We start from the raw sequence: 17,500 nt of genomic DNA on the forward strand, positions 1-17,500 counted from the left end.
CTATTTGTACCTTTGTCACGTGACGTGTATAAGTACCAGTAAATGAAGTTGTGTTCTACTTGCTTTAGGGCTACGAGCGTATGTGTGTGTAGTTGTAGCCTCGGCCTCCCAGACTCGTGTAGCGCCGATTCAAACAATATATATAATTACAGATTATAGGAGGACGATTTTGAATTGGCGCTACACGGGTCTGGGAGGCCGAGGCTAGTGTAGTTGTGTGTGTGTGTGTGTGTGTGTGTGTGTGTGTGTGTGTGTGTGTGTGTGTGTGTAAGTAATTAATACTTACGGGTAAATTGGTACTTAATTGACGTGAAAGTTTTAGTTGAAATATAACACAATATGATTAAACAGTATTTGAGCATGACGAAGCAGGTTTGCGATTTTACTAACATTTTGTGGCTAACGACTAGAGCAAGTATTCTAGTACTGAAATCTGACTCTTTTTCTGCTGCCTGTCAGTCCCACTGTGTTAGATGTTGATACATCTACTCTTTGCCTTGGATTGGTTGGATTAGTTCTTGAGGACTCTGTGCGGTTTAGTTGGGTAAGTTGACTTGCTGAACTTGGACTCAGTATGTCAGTATCATCTATTTCACATGCCCATTCGACGTCATTCAGTAAGTCGTTGTGTGAGCATGGAGATCTACTCCTGGGTTTGTCTGTTTGTTGAGTCAGAGTTGGTCGAACTGTTTGTCTTGTCTGATCACTTTTGCTATAGATGGCTGGTTGTCTGGGCCCATTCCTACCTTTTTGTTGACGCCTTGTGCGTTGACTAGTTTGTCGACTTCTTTGCAGTTCACGAAGTTCTTCAGCTAGTGCAGTACACATTGCTTCCATAGCGTTGTCTTTGCATGCCTCAAGCTCTGCTTGTATCATTTGAAACTCTCGGTCATCATGAGGCCTAGACATAATTAATTAGAGATATAACTTGAGAAATGAGTTTACATTGTATTTGGATGTGTGGTATTTACGGTCAATGTGTTAGGACGCTGTTGTTGGTGCTTTGCATGCGTAGTGAAGAATATGAAGACATGCGTGGCAGTGGCGTAGCCAGGGAAATTTTAGGGTTCAAATTTAATGTTAATTTGTTTGAAATTAATATTAATGTTTTTAAAATTATTAATTTGTTTAAAATTAATATTAATTTTATTAACTCGCACGCTACTGTTTATACTAGAGATATATGTTGCCAATTGCTTAACCTTACCGTTTTGCTTCCCAGCTAGTCGCAAAGTCAAAGGACGTAAATTCATATCAACTACTAGGAAATTGCTCTAATATCCCCATTGTAACCCAAAGAACTGTACATGTAGTACGCAAATTTACTTATCATCTCGGTACTGTATAATTATGTACATAAAATCACTCTATTTAACTATTGGACTAAACAAAATAGATGATCAACCCCCCTAAATTTTGGGGTGCTGAACCCCCAGAACTCCCAAAGAACCGCCCTAGCTACACCACTGTGCGTGGTTGTAGTATGGCTCAGTTGCTAGGCACCAATTTGGTTTACTTATCATGTCAATTAACTAAAATAACTAGAGATGTATAGTGTAGTACTTACCTGCTAGAGACCGTGAATCGATGTCTTTCTGCCAGCTTTATTTCTCGTTCGATTTCTTCTAGTTCGTCGACCAACTGTTTCTTCAATTTTTCTGTTTCGTCGATTTCCGCCTCGGTCAGTGTTATGACATCTTTCATATTGCTCACTTCAGTTACCTTCTCTGTAACCGCACTGACGTCACCATCACAGTTTTTCAATTCTTTCTCTAATACTTCGATTCGAAGCTTTGACTGATTGTCCAGCTGCACTTTGCCGTCTCCCGTCAAATCGTATCTCTGACAGAAATTAGACATTTTATTCAACATATGCAGTCTCTCTTGCCTTTTCCGCTCTTCCACTTCAGTGAGCTTCGCTGCAGTCCTTTTCTCTTCCTCTCTCAATCGTTTCAGCTGCTCGTGCATTGCAGTTTGTCGCGCTACTCCACATTTTGCGTCCAGTTGAAACTCTTCGAGTTGCTTTCGTGTCGTTTCGACGGACTTTGTGAGTGTTTCGACTTCTTCGACTAGAATTTGATATTGCTTTTGTTGCTCATGAGTTTCTGTGTTGAGTGACTTGATTTGGGTGATTCTATCATGAAACTTCTGTTCAGAAGTAAGGATTTTGTCGAACAATTCACTCAATGCGTTAGACATTATTGTCTCAGTCAGACTACTGTTTAGTACGAGTCAGAACACCGCACGACAGTAATGCTTGACACGTGACTACAATCAGAAAATTATTTAAGAACCTAACGCGCGCTACAATTGTGTGTGTCATAGCAATAACAACAATTTATCTAGCGACTAACAGAATAACGTGTAATTAATTATTAGTTAGTTAATTATAACATACACGGTGAGCACAGAATTAACTAATATATCTAGATAATACGTTTTCAGCTTCTCTTAGTAATAAAGCGCGCTAACAGTGAATGGCACAACGCATGCTCAGTTAATCAAGAGATGGCGACAGGAGCTAACTCAACACCTCTCGGTCGTCTTCACCCGGTCTTGGCTGGAAAGGGCTCGGGAGCTGGTCCATTAGGCAACGCACCTAACTCTGATCTTAGGTCGCACATCGAAGCCGCCAAACGAGCAGCGGAAATTGCCGCCAGCAGTATGTCGTCTTTCCCAGCCTATCTGTGTGTTTCGGTGTTCAATTGTGTCTTCATAATAAGCGCAGATCCTGTCTATGTCTTCAGATTGTCATCGCGAGCTGATGCTCGGCGTCTCAGGGTGGGGCCCTCTTTGGGGTTACCTTCCGAGCTAATTCTTTTTACGTTCAGATTATTGCGATGAAAACAAACTCGTGATTTGTATTCAGTTAGGTTTAATTGGACGTAGCTTTCTCAGACGACTGCAGAAAAACAGTCGCAGGTTGTGATGAGTGAGTCTAGTATACATACGGGATATTGGCGTTAACTAGAATGACTCATCCGTCTTCACTGCAGCGTTGAATTTTGTTTATTGTGTTTGTAATACGTCTATGTCTGTGTAAGACCATGTTTCTTGTTGATTTAAAGACTTAGATATCAACAAGAAGAAGAAGAAGAAGAGCCGATGGGCACAGGATGAGGCGAGGACGATTATTCCTGGAATGCCGACAAGCATTCCAATCAATATGTCAGCGAAAGATCAGAAAGTTTATCTCAGTAAGTAGACCCACAAGGCATACTACAGATTTTGTTGTTGTTGTGTGTGTGTGTGTGTGTGTGTATGTTTGTCACTGTGTGTGTGTGTGTGTGTGTATGTTTGTCACTGTGTGTGTGTGTGTGTGTGTGTGTGTGTGTGTGTGTGTGTGTGTTTGTCACTGTGTTTGTGTGTGTGTGTGTGTGTGTGTGTGTGTGTGTGTGTGTGTGTGTGTGTCACTGTGTGTGTGTGTGTGTATGTGTGTGTGTGTGTGTGTGTGTGTGTGTGTGTGTGTGTCACTGTGTGTGTGTGTGTGTGTGTACGCGCTTTGTCTAATCATGATGTGTTTACGTTAGTGACCATTCAAGTTGAAGAATTGAGCAGGAAGCTAAGGACTGGTGATTTTGGGATTCCACTTCATCCAGAAGATAGATCTCCATCTCCGGAACCGATCTATGATCATCAGGGCAAGAGAATGAACACGCGTGAATATCGAACTAAAAAGAAATTAGAAGACGAAAGACATAAACTTGTGCTGGAGCTGCAGGAAACAAACCCGGAGTATAGGCCACCTGTAGACTATAAGTAAGCAACATTGAAGTCACATTTGGGTTGGCAGTAGTTAGACAGACTGGTGATTACACAATAGAGAAATGGATGGAAGGACAAGCGGACATACAGAGGAACATAAATGGGAATATAGGTGGACAGATGGATTTTAATGGATAGACAGACTGGTAGACATACGGATGAATAGAGCATACACAAAAAACAGGCAGAAAGAGCAGATGTGCAGTAGCAGGAAGAAAAACAGCTCCAGAGATCGACATATAGAAGGACAGACAGGTACACAGACAGACAGTTAGACAGACAGACAGTTAGACAGACAGACACATAAAGAGACATATGGAACTGAAGTTTGAGCTGTTTTCGTGTTTGTCAGGGCCCCAATGATGAAAGTTCAGGATAAAGTGTGGATTCCACAAGAAGAGCATCCGGACATCAACTTCATCGGATTGCTGATTGGACCACGGTAAGTATGCCAACTCGATATATTAGCGAAATTTTCGTGTCCAATGGATATGACCGTGTGTAGAGGTATGACCCTGAAACAAGTAGAACAAGAGGTATGTGGTTCATTGCTCTCGTTGATTGTATGGGAATGTTGCATGTGCCTACCTGCATGTCTGCACACTTGTCTGTTTTTTGTTTCTCTGTGTTACGCTTTCTTTCATTCACAGACAAAAACAAAGATTATCATCAGAGGCAAAGGATCAGTCAAAGCAGGAAAGGTAGAAACAGCAGTCTGTAACAGTGTTGGTCAGGTGATTGATTGCATATTGATGTTTGTATTACAGATTGGTATAAAGCCAGGCCAACCAATGCCGGGAGAAGACGAACCATTGCATGCACTCGTCACAGCTTCAAATCAGGACGACCTTCAATCAGGAATAAGAAAGGTACATACAGTACATTATGATTCAGGGTTCTAGCCAAGCATGCTAAGACGTAGCGGCCTACGCCTTCAGACCTGCCTGCATCGCTTTCAACATACCCCCTATGCCTCCAAGGTACTGGCTTTTAGACTGTCTCTGTTCATACCTGTGGAACATTTAGTGATGATGAGGGAGAAGGTGGAGACTTACTTGTCAATCATGAGTCTCTAATTGCATACCTATAATACTGTAATTGGATTTGTTTGTTGTCTATAGTAATAGTAATGAGAAACATGTAGTTAAGAATGTAATCCATACCTTACTATCAGTTTGCCAGTGCCTCAGTCTGATTTGTAGAGGCCGAGTTGCAGTCAGTACACTAACAGTACAGCAAAAGCCAACGGTTTACAAAAGGTATCCTAAACCACTCCCCCAAACCAGTGGCACAGGCAACACCTACATGCCACGCCCACATACCAGACTCGTGTGCCACGTCTATACCGCTACGCTGCCTTCCAAGAATCCTGGCTAGAACCCTGTGATTACATTTGTCTAACTCAATCGGTTTGTTTCTTTCTTTGTCTACTAATCTTCTCATTTGTTTGTAGATTAATGAAATGATTAGACATGGTATTGAAGTTCCTGACTCTGAAAGCGAAATAAAAAAGGAACAGCTCAAACAGCTTGCTCTCTACAATGGCACGTTCAGACAAGAAGACTTGCTACAGTTACGCAATAATGTGTTGTCGTGTTGTCGTGATGACTGGATGTTGTTTGTTTGTTTTTAGACGATTCATACAGCCAGAGCAGCCGTCGGTGACAAGTCAGATTCTTTGCACAAAATGTGGTGGATATGGTCATCCTGCTAGTGACTGCAAAGTCAAGATGTAAGCGTGTGTGTGTGTGTGTGTGTGTGTGTGTGTGTGTGTGTGTGTGTGTGTGTGTGTGTGTGTGTGTGTGTGTGTGACAATCGATGTGTGGACTGTTTAGTGTCTCAAACGTTTTAGATAATCGAGTTTGCACTGTACTAACCAACAATAACGAGTGCACGCTCTACTCCATACATCCTTACTGTTGCCGGTCCGTGGTTCACAGAACTACACTAGTGTTACTATAACCCTAGCGCATACGCACCTCGAGTTATATGGGGTACTAAGAATTTTGTATGCATGGCAGTTAGTGTCACACACTGAAGTCTCGTCGACATGCAAACGTGTGTGACACAAATTTTATTTCTAGTGAGAGCAGTGTGGTAACCGACGCACCCTCGGTCGTCGTGGACAAAGCAAAAATGGACAGTGAGGTAGAAAGGAAGGACATCGATGGGTATTTATAGTTCTTGTCAATAGATTCTTTTTTTATTTTAGTATCAATCTCTTATGGCCGAGTTGGGTGAAGCTCCAGCTCCAACAATTCCTGAACCAGCGGTGAAGACTGAACCATCGGGCGCCATACTTCCCACTCCTGTCACCACCGTCCCGGATGCAACAGGCCAGAGAGCACCACCTCTCATGAACACACCAGGCGTGCCACAAACCGGCACGCCTGCCGTCGCAGCAGCTCAAGTTGTATGGCCAGGCGCGTACAATCCATGGCAGGCGTACTATGGAATGCTTTCCGGCGTCGTCCGACCCACAGTTGGAGTGACTGCCACCGGACTGACTCTTCCGGGACTTGCCACGTCGAAGGTTGGTGTTCCCGGCGCAGTTCCCGGATTGACTGCGTCCGCTAGTGTGGCTGGCTACACTAACCAATGGCTGCAGCAGATGAGGCTGGCAGCTCCGCCACCACCGCCAGGTACACAGTAGATGAAGAAAGTCGTTGTGGTTGTGGAAGAGGAGGTCCGCGTGTTGTACTTACTCTCTGTGGATTGGTACTCTAGGATTGGCAATGTACTAGTAGTAGCTAGGCGTTATATTTATTAAATATGGAAGCTAAACGTTGGCATTTGACTTAATTTGGTGTCATTCTGGTGTGGCGTCACGCGTAAGGAAGCTCTATAGATAGGTTTGTTGCCGCGTGGCTCAAGTTGGAGGTTTGAAGTACATGTGTACTGCTGCCAGGCCCACTATCTCATATCAGTGACAGTGGCCGATGGTGTGGCAGTGTACTAGGGAACAGGGTACGCTTTCTACTGACACTATCTTACGGTTCAGGTATTCCTGCAAATGATTGTTACTGTTACAAATCGACCCTCACACTGCAGGCGCACGATGGTTCCTCGTCTCCTGTTCTACTACAATGCGATTTTCCCCTTCTTGTGTTCCGGATTGGTCGGCTAGTTTCGCGCCTTCGCGTCGTCCAATCGTAGACTACCGACTTTGCGCGCCATTTTCGTCATTTGAAGTTAGAGTGAGGCCACCGTGGCGACCGGCAAATCGATTACTAGGCGCTTGCGTGTATCCTTTTTCTTGCGTGTTCAATCTTGCTTGCAGGCTGGTCAACGTACGCGTGGGCAAAATGTTTGTTCATCTAGCAACCGTTCTGCTGCTGTTGGCAACAATTTTAGTGTACTCTAGAGGTTAGTCTGTTGTGCATGAAATTGTACCTACTTGCTAATTGTCAATATTCATAATTTCATGCATGCGTGTAGTTTCTCGTGCGGCGATGCAAGTGTGCACTTTTGAAGAGGCAGGTAGTCCGTGCTCGTGCTGGAAAAATAGCCAAGAAATTGAACTCGCCTGGAGACACCAAACCGGGCCAACACCATCGCATTTCACAGGCCCCCAAAACGGTAACTAGAACCTAGTGGGTAATTTTTCGTTATTAATTATGTAAGAGGTCGTCACGGACGTGGTCTATAGCTGGTACGCACAGGTTCACGTGGTCAAACCAACGACTAGTAATTAAATGGTACGTGTATCGGTAGCAGTTTGCTGCATCCTGGTTAATGAGCAATATCCGGGTTTCTCTTCTCGTCTTTGTGTCTTGATGCAGAACGTAGAGCGGCTGTCAGAGTTGTCCAACTGTGCGGACTCTGTCTCTACGCATCCTGTGCGTGCCTATCAGCATTTGTCAACGCTTTTGTGTATCTAAATTAATAACAGTCAAGATGCTGTCATGAAGGCACAGGAGTTTGGAAAGTTGAGATATGAGAAGAGGGATCCCATTTTGAAAGAAGGTTTTCGGAAGCTAGAGATGACGGCGAAGAGAAAATTATCAAGTGTGGGCCTATTGTATCAAGTATGGGCCTATTGAAGCATGTGCTAATATTAAATCAGTCTTTTGGAGGAAGCGGCAGGGGAGAGGAGAAGGATGGAGAGAAGGTGTAGGAGAAAGAGAAGGGGTAGGAGGAGGAAGGGGGAGAAGGAGAGAATGGGTAGGGGAGGTAGGGTAGTGGAGAGAAGGGGTAGGGTGAGGAAAGGATAGGGGGAGGAAGGGATAGGGGGGAGAAAGGGATAGGGGAGAAAGGGATAGGGGGGAGAAAGGGATAGGGGGAGGAAGGGATAGGGGGAGGAAGGGATAGGGGGAGGAAGGGATAGGGGGAGGAAGGGATAGGGGGAGGAAGGGATAGGGAGAGGAAGGGATAGGGAGAGGAAGGGATAGGGGGAGGAAGGGATAGGGGGAGGAAGGGATAGGGGGAGGAAGGGATAAGAGGAGAACGGGTAGGGGTGGAGGGGTAGGGGGAAGAAGGGGATAGGGAGGAGGGGTAGGGGGAAGAGGGGGAAGGGGAAGAGGGGTAAGGGGAAGAGGGGTAAGGGGAAGTGGGGCAAGGGGAGGAAGGGGTAAGGGGAAGAAGAGGTAGAGGAGAGAAAAGTTAGGGAGAGGAAGGGGAAAGGGAGGGAAGGAAGGGGAGGAAAGGGAGGGGAGAGAAGGAAGGGGAGGAAAGGAAGGGGAGGAAAGGAAGGGGAGAGAAGGAAGGGGAGAGAAGGAAGGGGAAGGGGTTGGATAGAAAGAGGAGGAAGAGGGTTGGGTGGAGAAGGGGAGAGAAAGGGAGAGAAAGGGTTAGGGGTAGGAGGAAGGGGGTGGTGAGAAAGGGAAAGGGGTAGGAGGAGAAAGGGGTAGAGAATGGAAAAGCGTACATTTTGTACGCTCGTGAAAATGCCGAGAAATGTGGACAACCCCTAACATCTGTTTCAGGTTCTTTTTTGTACATGGAGGCAAGCAATGTGGCCACTGGATCCAGAGCATGGTTGGAAAGCCGTCCGTTCCCTGCTCTTACTCACGGCCAACTCTCTTTCTGGTATCATATGTACGAAGGTGGATCTCACGGCTGTATGGGAACGTTGGCTGTCTACTTTGTCTCTACTGCTAATAATACTAACGAATCTTGGTTGGCTCCAGGAAGCGAAATGGTGTTGGGTAGTCAAGGCGCCACATGGAAACAAATGGAAATAGACTTATTTAGCATGGAGGAATTCATCGTGAGAATTGAGGCAGTGAGAGGAAAGTGCTACCGGTCAGATATCGCCATTGACAATATCTCATATCCATCAAATTGTGGAAGCTCAGGTTGTTATATGGAGTAGATCGGGATGATCTTTGAGTGCATGTGTCTGTCTGCTCACCGGCGTAGTGTGGTCCTCAAGTTTGGGGGAGGGCTGGTCAATAACACTGCAAAGCCACGCCCCTTTTACTTTTTACAGACAGATGGACAGATGGACAGACAGACAGACAGACGGAGAGACAGACAGACAGACAGAGAGACAGACAGACAGACACATATAGACAATAGATGGACAGACAGACAGATGGACGGAGAGACAGACAGACAAACACATATAGACACACAGATGGACAAACAGACAGACGGACGGACGGACAGACAGAGAGACAGACAGACAGACACATAGACAGACAGACAGGACAGTGTGATGGACAAAGATTATTACTCTTGGTGTTTGGTAACCTGAGGGAAACGTGGCGCTTTTGCTTGACCTGCCTGCAAAGATTGAGGAGCTTATTCTTCCCCGGTCCTTCTATTCTACCCCATGCTATGCCAGTGGTCTGCTCTTTTGTCTTTTTTTGTTTGTTTTCTGTGTCTACTTTGTTGTTCTGCTGGCTTCATATTTGCGCCAGGCTACATGTACACACTACACTTGTTTCTAGTCTGGTAGGTCAAGTCATTGGTGCGTACAAGATAGACAGTCTATACTCTTGCTACCGCTTGCATTGCCGGTCACTAACGTCCGTTTTGCACTATAGGTTTGATAGGCTTTCACGCAAACCTGATGCTTAGTGCAAGCCTAACTAGTAACGCATAATTTCAATACATTTTATATAACCACACACACGCGCGCGCACACACAGACAGACAGACAGACAGACAGACAGACAGACACACACACAGACAGACAGACAGACAGACAGACAGACAGACAGAGTGAGACAGACAGACAGACAGACAGACAGACACACACACACACACACACACACACACACACACACACACACACACACGAGTACACATGCAATGTTTCACGGTGTATAGTCACAGTGACACTAATCACTTCACGTCTTACTATTTTACAGAAACGATCGTGGATGGAGCCTGGAGTCAATGGTCGTCCTGGTCCTCTTGCTCAGTCACCTGTGGAATCGGACAGAAAATTTCCACTCGCACATGCGACAACTCAGCTCCACTAAATGGCAGCAAACTCTGCACCACCAATGACTCCAAACCTACAAAACACAAACAATGCAACCCTAAACCCTGCATCCTTCTTGCTTGCAATTTCAACCAAACGTGCAATGACCTGTTCTCCCCCCATGTTGCTAACGGTTTTTTCAACGAGCTGGACAGTCGCCTGGACGACTATAATTGGTACCGACGCCGAGGACCGACACCGACGCATGGAACTGGACCAACAAACGACCACACAAACACAAACTTTTCCGGTTTCTACGTCTACTTCGAGTCTTCACATTCAGTAGGCAACTATAGGCACCCGGGACAGAACGCTCGACTAATTTCGAGCAAACTCAAACATACAAGTGGCAAACAGACAAGTGGCACACACTTGTGTATGACATTCTATTACCACATGTATTCCCTCGATCCGAATCCGCTGGGAATGGGCAAGCTTAATGTTCTTGTAAAGACGTATGAGGTTACTGGTGAGGGACGGATGTGGAAGTCGGAAGAAACAGTGTGGAGTAGAAGTGGGAATCAAGGGTGGGAGTGGCTGCTGGGTGCCATTCAGATACCCTTCAATGTCACGTTTCGTGTCATATTCGAGGCTGTGAGAGGAGAGAGCACGTTAAGGTGGAACATAAATTATTAATTTATATGTTTTTGTAATGTATACAAATTTAAATACACACACACACACACACACACACACACACACACACACACACACACACACACACACATACACACACACACACACACACACACACACACACACACACACACACACACACACACACACTTATAATGTATACAAATATATAAAGTATATATTATATATAAATAAAACGTTTAAATCAAAACAAGAAAAATATATAAATTTAATAATATTTATCAATGTGATCAAATTTAAAATTTTCTATAATTTTTAGCAATTTATTAATTATATATATTAATTATATATAATTTATATCAATTACAATAGATTAATTAAATTGTCAAATTTTATGTTATATGTTCCACCCTAAGCCGATATATTAAATTCATGTTTAATTAAGCCAAATTTAAATTTTTATCTAAAATTTTAGTAATTTATTAATTATATATATTTTATATTTTACTAATGAGATTTGTATTTAAACCTAATTGTAATTTTAATTTAGGTTTTTTAGTAATTTATTAATTATATATATATTTTATATACTTACATTTTACTAAATGTGATTTTTGTATTCAAACCAAATTTAAATTTTTATATGATTTCTTTCGTAATTTATTAATTATATATAATATTTATATATTTAAATTTTTATACATTTTAAAATAATTTATATAAATTATAAAGAATAATTAAATTGCTAATTTTAATGTTTTTGGTCCACCCTAAGCCAGTCCGACATCGCACTCGACGACATCACAATCGGTGTGGACTGCGCCGGTCTGCCTCTCAAGCCATGCCTCCATCCCGGCACACCAAATCATGCAACCACCATCGACTCACACTGGCTCATCCATCCAGCAAACAGCCGCATTCATTTCCGTTGCCTTCCCGGATATCACCCGTCCCAACGAGGATCCCTAGTCCGCACATGCGTTAACGGCCAGTGGACTGACACTCAGATAACATGCTACAAACCCAATTGCCTCGGTCATCCTGAAGGCGCACGCCTACAGGACGCATGTGACCGTCTTTGCATCTGCATTGGCAATCACCTCAGCAATTGTCGTCGCATCAGGGGGGAGATCACCAGCATGGAGTCGAGCGAGAGAGAGCGATATGTGAAGACACTCAAGGAGTTTTCTCGGACGCAAGCCTATCAGGATCTCATCGCACTGCATGGTCGCATTTACGACGAGGGCATACACACAAAGATGTATTTCTTACCATGGCATCGATATTACCTATTGACAATGGAAAACCATCTGAGACACATCGACTGTCGTGTGACGATACCGTATTGGGATTGGAGTGCTGTAGCTTCGAAGCCTTTCGAGTCCTTACTGTGGAGAGACGACGGGTATTACTTTGGGTCGTCGAGAGGTCACAAGGAGGACAACTATTGTATAAGGGATGGTCCGTTCGAGAAGGGCCAATGGTTCTGGGTCGATCAAGACCTCCATTATGGGTCACGTGACTTTTCTTGTCTGCGGAGGAGATCGAATGCCGCAGCAAAGTTTTACAACAAGTTACAGATCGCTGAGGTTCTGAAAAGGTCACGTGATCATTCGAATCGTTGGGAGTTGGAGTCTCGGTTTACAGTATTCGAGGCCGAGGTTCGAGTCAATATGCACATGGGAGTTCACTGTGCGATCATGGGGGATATGTGTACACACGAGGCGGCGAATGCGCCCGAGTTCTTCCTCCATCATGGTATGATTGATTACATCTGGACGAGATATCAGTCGTTGGATGTCGATCACTACGACGTCTACTACAATACAAGTTTGTCTTTTATGACGTCATCGAGTGGCGTTAGTCTCACTGAACGATATAGACTTCGTACGACTGATCTGTTGAATGTCTCTGATTTACCAAGATTGGGATCGACTGAAGCTGGCGTTGTGTCGGTCGAGTACCATGCGATGGATAGCGTTCTGGACGAGGCTCTCGGTAGTCTCAGTTTGTCCGAATTGAAAGCTGTGTGTAGTGGTGTTCCATCCGACTTGCCTGTGTCGACGTGGCGAGCATTTCGTGTTTCGTTAAGCGATCGTGCTGCTGCTGTGGCGTTGATGAGGAGGATGCAGCAGGCAACGAATGGTTCGTGTGAGTCTGAGGAAGCGATGGAGCAACAGGTTGGTAGTCGGTTGGGTTTTGATTTGAAGATGGTGGTTAATCTTTTGCATCAACATGGACGTGTTAGCAAATGATCAGTAGGCAATATTAATTAATGTTATCTTTAAGGGGGAAATTGGTATTCCCTTTCTGAGTTTGACGAGTCTGAACGCGTTTGCGTTACACACACACACACACACACACACACACACACACACACACACACACACACACACACACACACACACACACACACACACACACACACACATGAAACTAGACGTCACGTGCACACTTTGAGGATTTAGTCACGTGCGCAACAGCTGTCATGTGACGTGAGGATCACGATGCCAAGCAAGAATTCACACTGTACTTCAACCAGACGTTGTGTGTATCTTCGTGTTCTGTCGATCGCTGCTGTTCTCTTGCTGCATTCGGCGTTGTGTCATGCTCATGGCACAAAGCATAGAGGTAGGACACAAATTTGACTTGATCTATTCAAAACGTTCATAAATGTGCGTCTGTCTGTCTGTCTATGATTTAGATAGATTATTTGACTTTGACATTCATGTAAGAATAATGTGTGTGTGTGCGTGCGTGTGCGTGTGAGTGTGCGCGCGTGTCTGCTTATCAGCTGTTCTATTTTTAAATCTAGATTTATTTTAAATATTTTTAGATATGACATAATTAATAAATTTTATTATGCATTTTATGATGAGTCAGGACAGCATACTAAACCTTCTATAGTGTCACGTGTGGCGTAGATGAGATTTCAAACCAGCATTACACCAACAAACTTGATCACAGACTGGTAATGAGTGCAAATATTATTGGCGTATGACGTTCTCCCCAAAACAGTGTCACATTATATGTTGTTGTGCTCAACCAAATTAGTCTGGTTCCTAAGGTTTGATTAATCTTACAAAAAATATTTTGAAAATATTATTTTTTGGGTTTAAAATTGTTGACCATTGGTATGCGCATTTACTGTGTTCTACAGGTGATGCTTACATTGAGGCATGTATGTTTGATGATAACAAACACTTGGACGTGCATGATATTGTGATAGTTGGTGGTGGTGCAGCTGGTACGTTTGCCGCATGGCGTTTACAACACGCTAAAGTTGCATCCAAGATTGTGCTGCTTGAGGCCACAAATCGCATCGGTGGTCGTTTGTATTCACAACAAATTCCTGGGATTGATTATTATGTGGCCGACCTTGGTGGTATGCGATATCTTCCAGATTTTCAACCTTACATTAAAGCTCTAGTGAAGGAGTTGAAGTTGGAGACCAAAGTATTTGAGATGGATAGCAACAATGAAGAGAAACCGTGGTTTCTTCGAGGTCGGTTTTTTCAACAGAAGGACTTAGTGAGCGTTGGTAATAGTGCTTATGGACTTCGGGATGATGAGAAGTTGATGAGTCCAAGAGACATTGTTAGGTTGGTTGTTAAAATAGTTGCCATTATTTATTTTGTAAATTGTTTCAAATTATTTGTGTATGTGTGTTTACTTGGCTGTTTGTTTGTCAGCCTTTTGCTTGTGTGCCTCAATTGTTTGCATGCCTGTCTGCTTGTCCATGTGTTGTCTGTCTGTCTGTCATATATTTATCAAATGTGAACTATGATAGTGATCATCATACAATAGCAAATCACTAAATACTTGCATCCTTTGAACAACAACTATACCAACTAACTATTATAAACTAAATCTAAACGGATCATACGATCCCTGTCTTCTAAATGAGTGAGTCAAAACAGCACTAGCGTTGCATCTTCGCAATTGCATGAAATTGCTTGAAAAGCAAATCTTTTTCTCCAATAATCTCTACACTCTGCACTGTTTGGTCTCCTGAAGTCATATCGAGATCAGTTAGATACGTCATCTAAATAGGACTCTGCCTTCTTACCCCACCTTCCAGAATGTTCCAGGACCAAAGGAATAAGTTTCGCAGACAGACCACCAGAACGGAGCAGCTGCTTCAAGAAGAGAAGACTGGCTGGAAGATGGCTTGTTATGAGAAAGAGAGATATCCTCATGGTTTGTCTGTCTGTCTGTCTGTGTCTGTCTGTCTGTCTGTCTGTCTGTCTGTCTGACTGTCTGTCTGTTTGTCTGCCTGCCTATCTGTCTGTCTATGTGTCTGTCTGTTTGTCTGCCTGCCTATCTGTCTGTCTATGTGTCTGTCTGTCTGTTTGTCTGCCTGCTGGTCTGTCTGCCTGCCTGCCTGCTGGTCTGCCTGCCTGCCTGCCTGCCTGTCTGTCTGTCTTCTGTCTGTCTGTCTGTCTGTCTGTTTGTCTGTCTGTCCATACATATACATGTTTGTCTATCTGTCTGTCTGTCTGTCAGGTTGTTTGTTTGTTTGTTAGACTGTGCAAAATAATCACAACATTGTCATGTATGTTGACTAGCACACAGCAAGCAAAACATTTGCAAAGTGTAGGCATGTACTGTATAACTGCTTCAGTGTGGGTACTGATTGGTACATTCACATGTGTACATTATCACTACGTCTAGTCATTGTTATAGAGGCAATGATCTGTTTGGTGAGGTTGGATGAATTGGTATGCATTATGTTGCAGAGAATTAAGACGCCTAGTGATGATGATACCAGACAGACATCATTGTCTTGCATCTATAGTTACACATCACCATGCATACCAAATTAATATAAATTAACTAATATAAAAATTGTTAATTAAATAATTAATTGATGTATATACTCAAGTTGATATCAATATTTTTAGTATTTCTGTTATTGTATAGCTCGTGGTTTGAGACCTTGGTACCTAAAGGCGAGAGGTCAAAACCATCTGATCAGATGACGACCATATTTGGAGATCCTCTGATCAACTACGGGTATCATTGACTCAGACATACACAAGTTGAACTTGTTGGTTGACTGTGTGCTTGTGTGTGAGGCCAGTCTCATGAATGGGTTTGAGCTTGTCAATATGAGCAGTGAAGCTTATCAGTATGTCATTGACACTTTAGGTTTTGATCCTTCATACAGCAATCCTAATGCTGCTGCTATGCTTTCTCACGTTCTTCCGAGGTCTGACAACTTGAATATCCTCACTCCTGTCAAGGGAATGGATGCAATTCCGAAGCAAATGGCATCAGAATTTACTGTTGAAGGTGGACGGTATGATTGTGTTTAATGTGTGTTGTATGTGTCGTGGACTTGGCTGATTGTGTTGTGTTTGTGACTTTGAAGCATTGAGATGAATACGACAGTTACTGATATAGTCAAATGCAGTCTTTTGGATGGTACTGTGTATGTGCTGGGTGCGTACAATTATGTGACTGGACAAAATGTAAGAATGAATTAATACACATGCACACCCACACATGCACCCACGTGCACAAGCAGGCACATGCAGATCGATGCATATTCTAGTGTTGCTGTTTACCTGTTTATGTGTTCAACAGTTCAACATCTATTGTCTGTTTGCATACCTGTTAGTCAATTTTTGTCTGTTTATCTATTTGTGTGTTTGTTTAACTGTCTGTCTGTCTGTCTGTCTGTCTGTCTGTCTCTCTCTCTCTCTCTCTCGTCTTTTTAATTCAATTACCTATTTTGACATGTTTAGACCTTTTATGTTGCAAAGAAGGTGATTCTAGCCCTAACAAAATCTCAACTAAAACGCATACGATGGAAAGATCTGGAGACACTAAAGCAGCACAGATTACTTGATGCTGTCTACGGGCGTACAGCTTCCAAGCTAATTCTTGCATTTGACCAGCCATGGTGGCGACACCAAACTCTCTTGTATCTCAATCTAACGAAAGGACGTTCTGTATCCACTCTTCCCACACGCCAAACATTTTACTTTACACCCAAAACATCCGATGCCACAAATCGATCATTTATTATGATCTTTAATGATGGTTACTATTCGAACAATTGGAGTCCTCTATCTTCAACAGACTTTAAACAGTTTGGAGGATCAATGTCTCCTGTGTTTCCTGTGAGTGAGGTGATGCTGGAAGAGGCACTGAGACAGATTGCTATGAATCATGACACAACAGATGCTGTGATTGGTCGTCCATACTTTGCGTCGTTCATGATGTGGAATCATGCACTAACGCCTGTAAATGTTGTTGGATATGGACCATACATGCCGAGTAAGTTTTATGTTATTAGTATTAATATATTAGTTAATATTGGTTTAGTTGAGTTGTGTCTTATTACAAGCGTATATATCCTGTACTTTTCATGTCTCTTTGTTTGACATGCATACATCTCAGTGCATTTTTACAACAATTTGTGACAACGGATAATGATAATTTATAATAATTTATAATAATTTATAATAATTTATAATAATTGATAATAATTTATAATTAGTAATATTTATTTGTATTAATTAATAACAATTAATAGTCATTGTTATGCTAGGCGAATCGTGGCATACTTGGCTGCCAGGATACAATTTCACTACAGTAAGTGAAGCTGTCATGCAGTTGGATCCCAGGTGGGACGTCTATGTATGTGGAGAGGCATATGCTGTACAATCGTGGACTGAAGGTGCCATTGAGACTGCT

At 43.1% G+C, this 17,500-nt stretch overlaps 5 protein-coding genes across 7 annotated transcripts in view; 4 read left to right on the forward strand and 1 right to left on the reverse strand.

Moving 5' to 3' along the window:
* Positions 1–81, forward strand: part of LOC134195522 (F-box/WD repeat-containing protein 2-like) — a 3,659-nt gene extending 3,578 nt beyond the window's left edge. Inside the window, exon 7 of the mRNA XM_062664558.1 lies at positions 1–81. This exon is cut by the window's left edge and continues 704 nt beyond it. The gene's annotated coding sequence lies outside the window, so the exon portion shown is untranslated.
* A 193-nt stretch (positions 82–274) lies between these two features.
* LOC134195521 (myosin-13-like) lies at positions 275–2,395 on the reverse strand. The gene is made up of 2 exons (XM_062664557.1): positions 1,568–2,395; positions 275–901 (listed from the first exon to the last, which is right to left on the reverse strand). Exons 1-2 carry the CDS (start codon positions 2,197–2,199, stop codon positions 421–423), a joined length of 1,113 nt encoding a protein of 370 aa, XP_062520541.1. The 5' UTR covers positions 2,200–2,395; the 3' UTR covers positions 275–420.
* Positions 2,396–2,496: 101 nt separating this feature from the next.
* LOC134195488 (splicing factor 1-like) lies at positions 2,497–6,567 on the forward strand. 3 transcript variants are annotated; one of them, XM_062664512.1, is made up of 11 exons: positions 2,497–2,662; positions 3,069–3,197; positions 3,531–3,759; positions 4,118–4,207; positions 4,271–4,301; positions 4,416–4,466; positions 4,533–4,634; positions 5,219–5,337; positions 5,399–5,497; positions 5,850–5,913; positions 5,978–6,567. In XM_062664512.1, the coding sequence occupies exons 1-11, from the start codon at positions 2,509–2,511 to the stop codon at positions 6,416–6,418; spliced, it is 1,509 nt and encodes a 502-aa protein (XP_062520496.1). In that variant the 5' UTR covers positions 2,497–2,508; the 3' UTR covers positions 6,419–6,567. The 3 variants fall into 3 exon arrangements, with proteins under 3 accessions (XP_062520496.1, XP_062520497.1, XP_062520498.1); XM_062664513.1 differs by having other exon boundaries at positions 2,522–2,932; XM_062664514.1 differs by having other exon boundaries at positions 2,522–2,922.
* Positions 6,568–8,619: 2,052 nt separating this feature from the next.
* LOC134195614 (MAM and LDL-receptor class A domain-containing protein 2-like) lies at positions 8,620–13,110 on the forward strand. The gene is made up of 3 exons (XM_062664666.1): positions 8,620–9,062; positions 10,083–10,815; positions 11,571–13,110. Exons 1-3 carry the CDS (start codon positions 8,705–8,707, stop codon positions 13,048–13,050), a joined length of 2,571 nt encoding a protein of 856 aa, XP_062520650.1. The 5' UTR covers positions 8,620–8,704; the 3' UTR covers positions 13,051–13,110.
* Positions 13,111–13,302: 192 nt separating this feature from the next.
* LOC134196045 (aplysianin-A-like) overlaps positions 13,303–17,500 on the forward strand; it is a 4,608-nt gene continuing 410 nt past the window's right edge. The window contains exons 1-7 of the mRNA XM_062665126.1: positions 13,303–13,426; positions 13,956–14,397; positions 15,719–15,811; positions 15,879–16,097; positions 16,170–16,269; positions 16,546–17,080; positions 17,355–17,500. The exon at positions 17,355–17,500 is cut by the window's right edge and continues 410 nt beyond it. Of these exons, the coding sequence (XP_062521110.1) occupies positions 13,303–13,426; positions 13,956–14,397; positions 15,719–15,811; positions 15,879–16,097; positions 16,170–16,269; positions 16,546–17,080; positions 17,355–17,500 (1,659 nt within the window). The remainder of the gene's footprint in view (positions 13,427–13,955; positions 14,398–15,718; positions 15,812–15,878; positions 16,098–16,169; positions 16,270–16,545; positions 17,081–17,354) is intronic.

The sequence above is a fragment of the Corticium candelabrum genome, chromosome 20 (genome assembly GCF_963422355.1).
Source record: "Corticium candelabrum chromosome 20, ooCorCand1.1, whole genome shotgun sequence".
NCBI lineage: Eukaryota > Metazoa > Porifera > Homoscleromorpha > Homosclerophorida > Plakinidae > Corticium > Corticium candelabrum.

Excerpts from the sequence above, each read along its gene's own strand:
- LOC134195614 (XM_062664666.1), top strand. The coding sequence starts at position 8,705 with ATGGAGGCAAGCAATGTGGCCACTGGATCCAGAGCATGGTTGGAAAGC. Across the intron at positions 9,063-10,082 it reads ATCAAATTGTGGAAGCTCAG|AAACGATCGTGGATGGAGCC; the intron begins GTTGTTATATGG and ends ACTATTTTACAG. Across the intron at positions 10,816-11,570 it reads AGAGGAGAGAGCACGTTAAG|CCAGTCCGACATCGCACTCG; the intron begins GTGGAACATAAA and ends GTCCACCCTAAG.
- LOC134195488 (XM_062664512.1), top strand. The coding sequence starts at position 2,509 with ATGGCGACAGGAGCTAACTCAACACCTCTCGGTCGTCTTCACCCGGTC. Across the intron at positions 3,760-4,117 it reads AGGCCACCTGTAGACTATAA|GGCCCCAATGATGAAAGTTC; the intron begins GTAAGCAACATT and ends CGTGTTTGTCAG. Across the intron at positions 4,208-4,270 it reads GGATTGCTGATTGGACCACG|AGGTATGACCCTGAAACAAG; the intron begins GTAAGTATGCCA and ends GACCGTGTGTAG.
- LOC134195521 (XM_062664557.1), bottom strand. The coding sequence starts at position 2,199 with ATGTCTAACGCATTGAGTGAATTGTTCGACAAAATCCTTACTTCTGAA. Across the intron at positions 902-1,567 it reads CGATTCACGGTCTCTAGCAG|GCCTCATGATGACCGAGAGT; the intron begins GTAAGTACTACA and ends AATTATGTCTAG.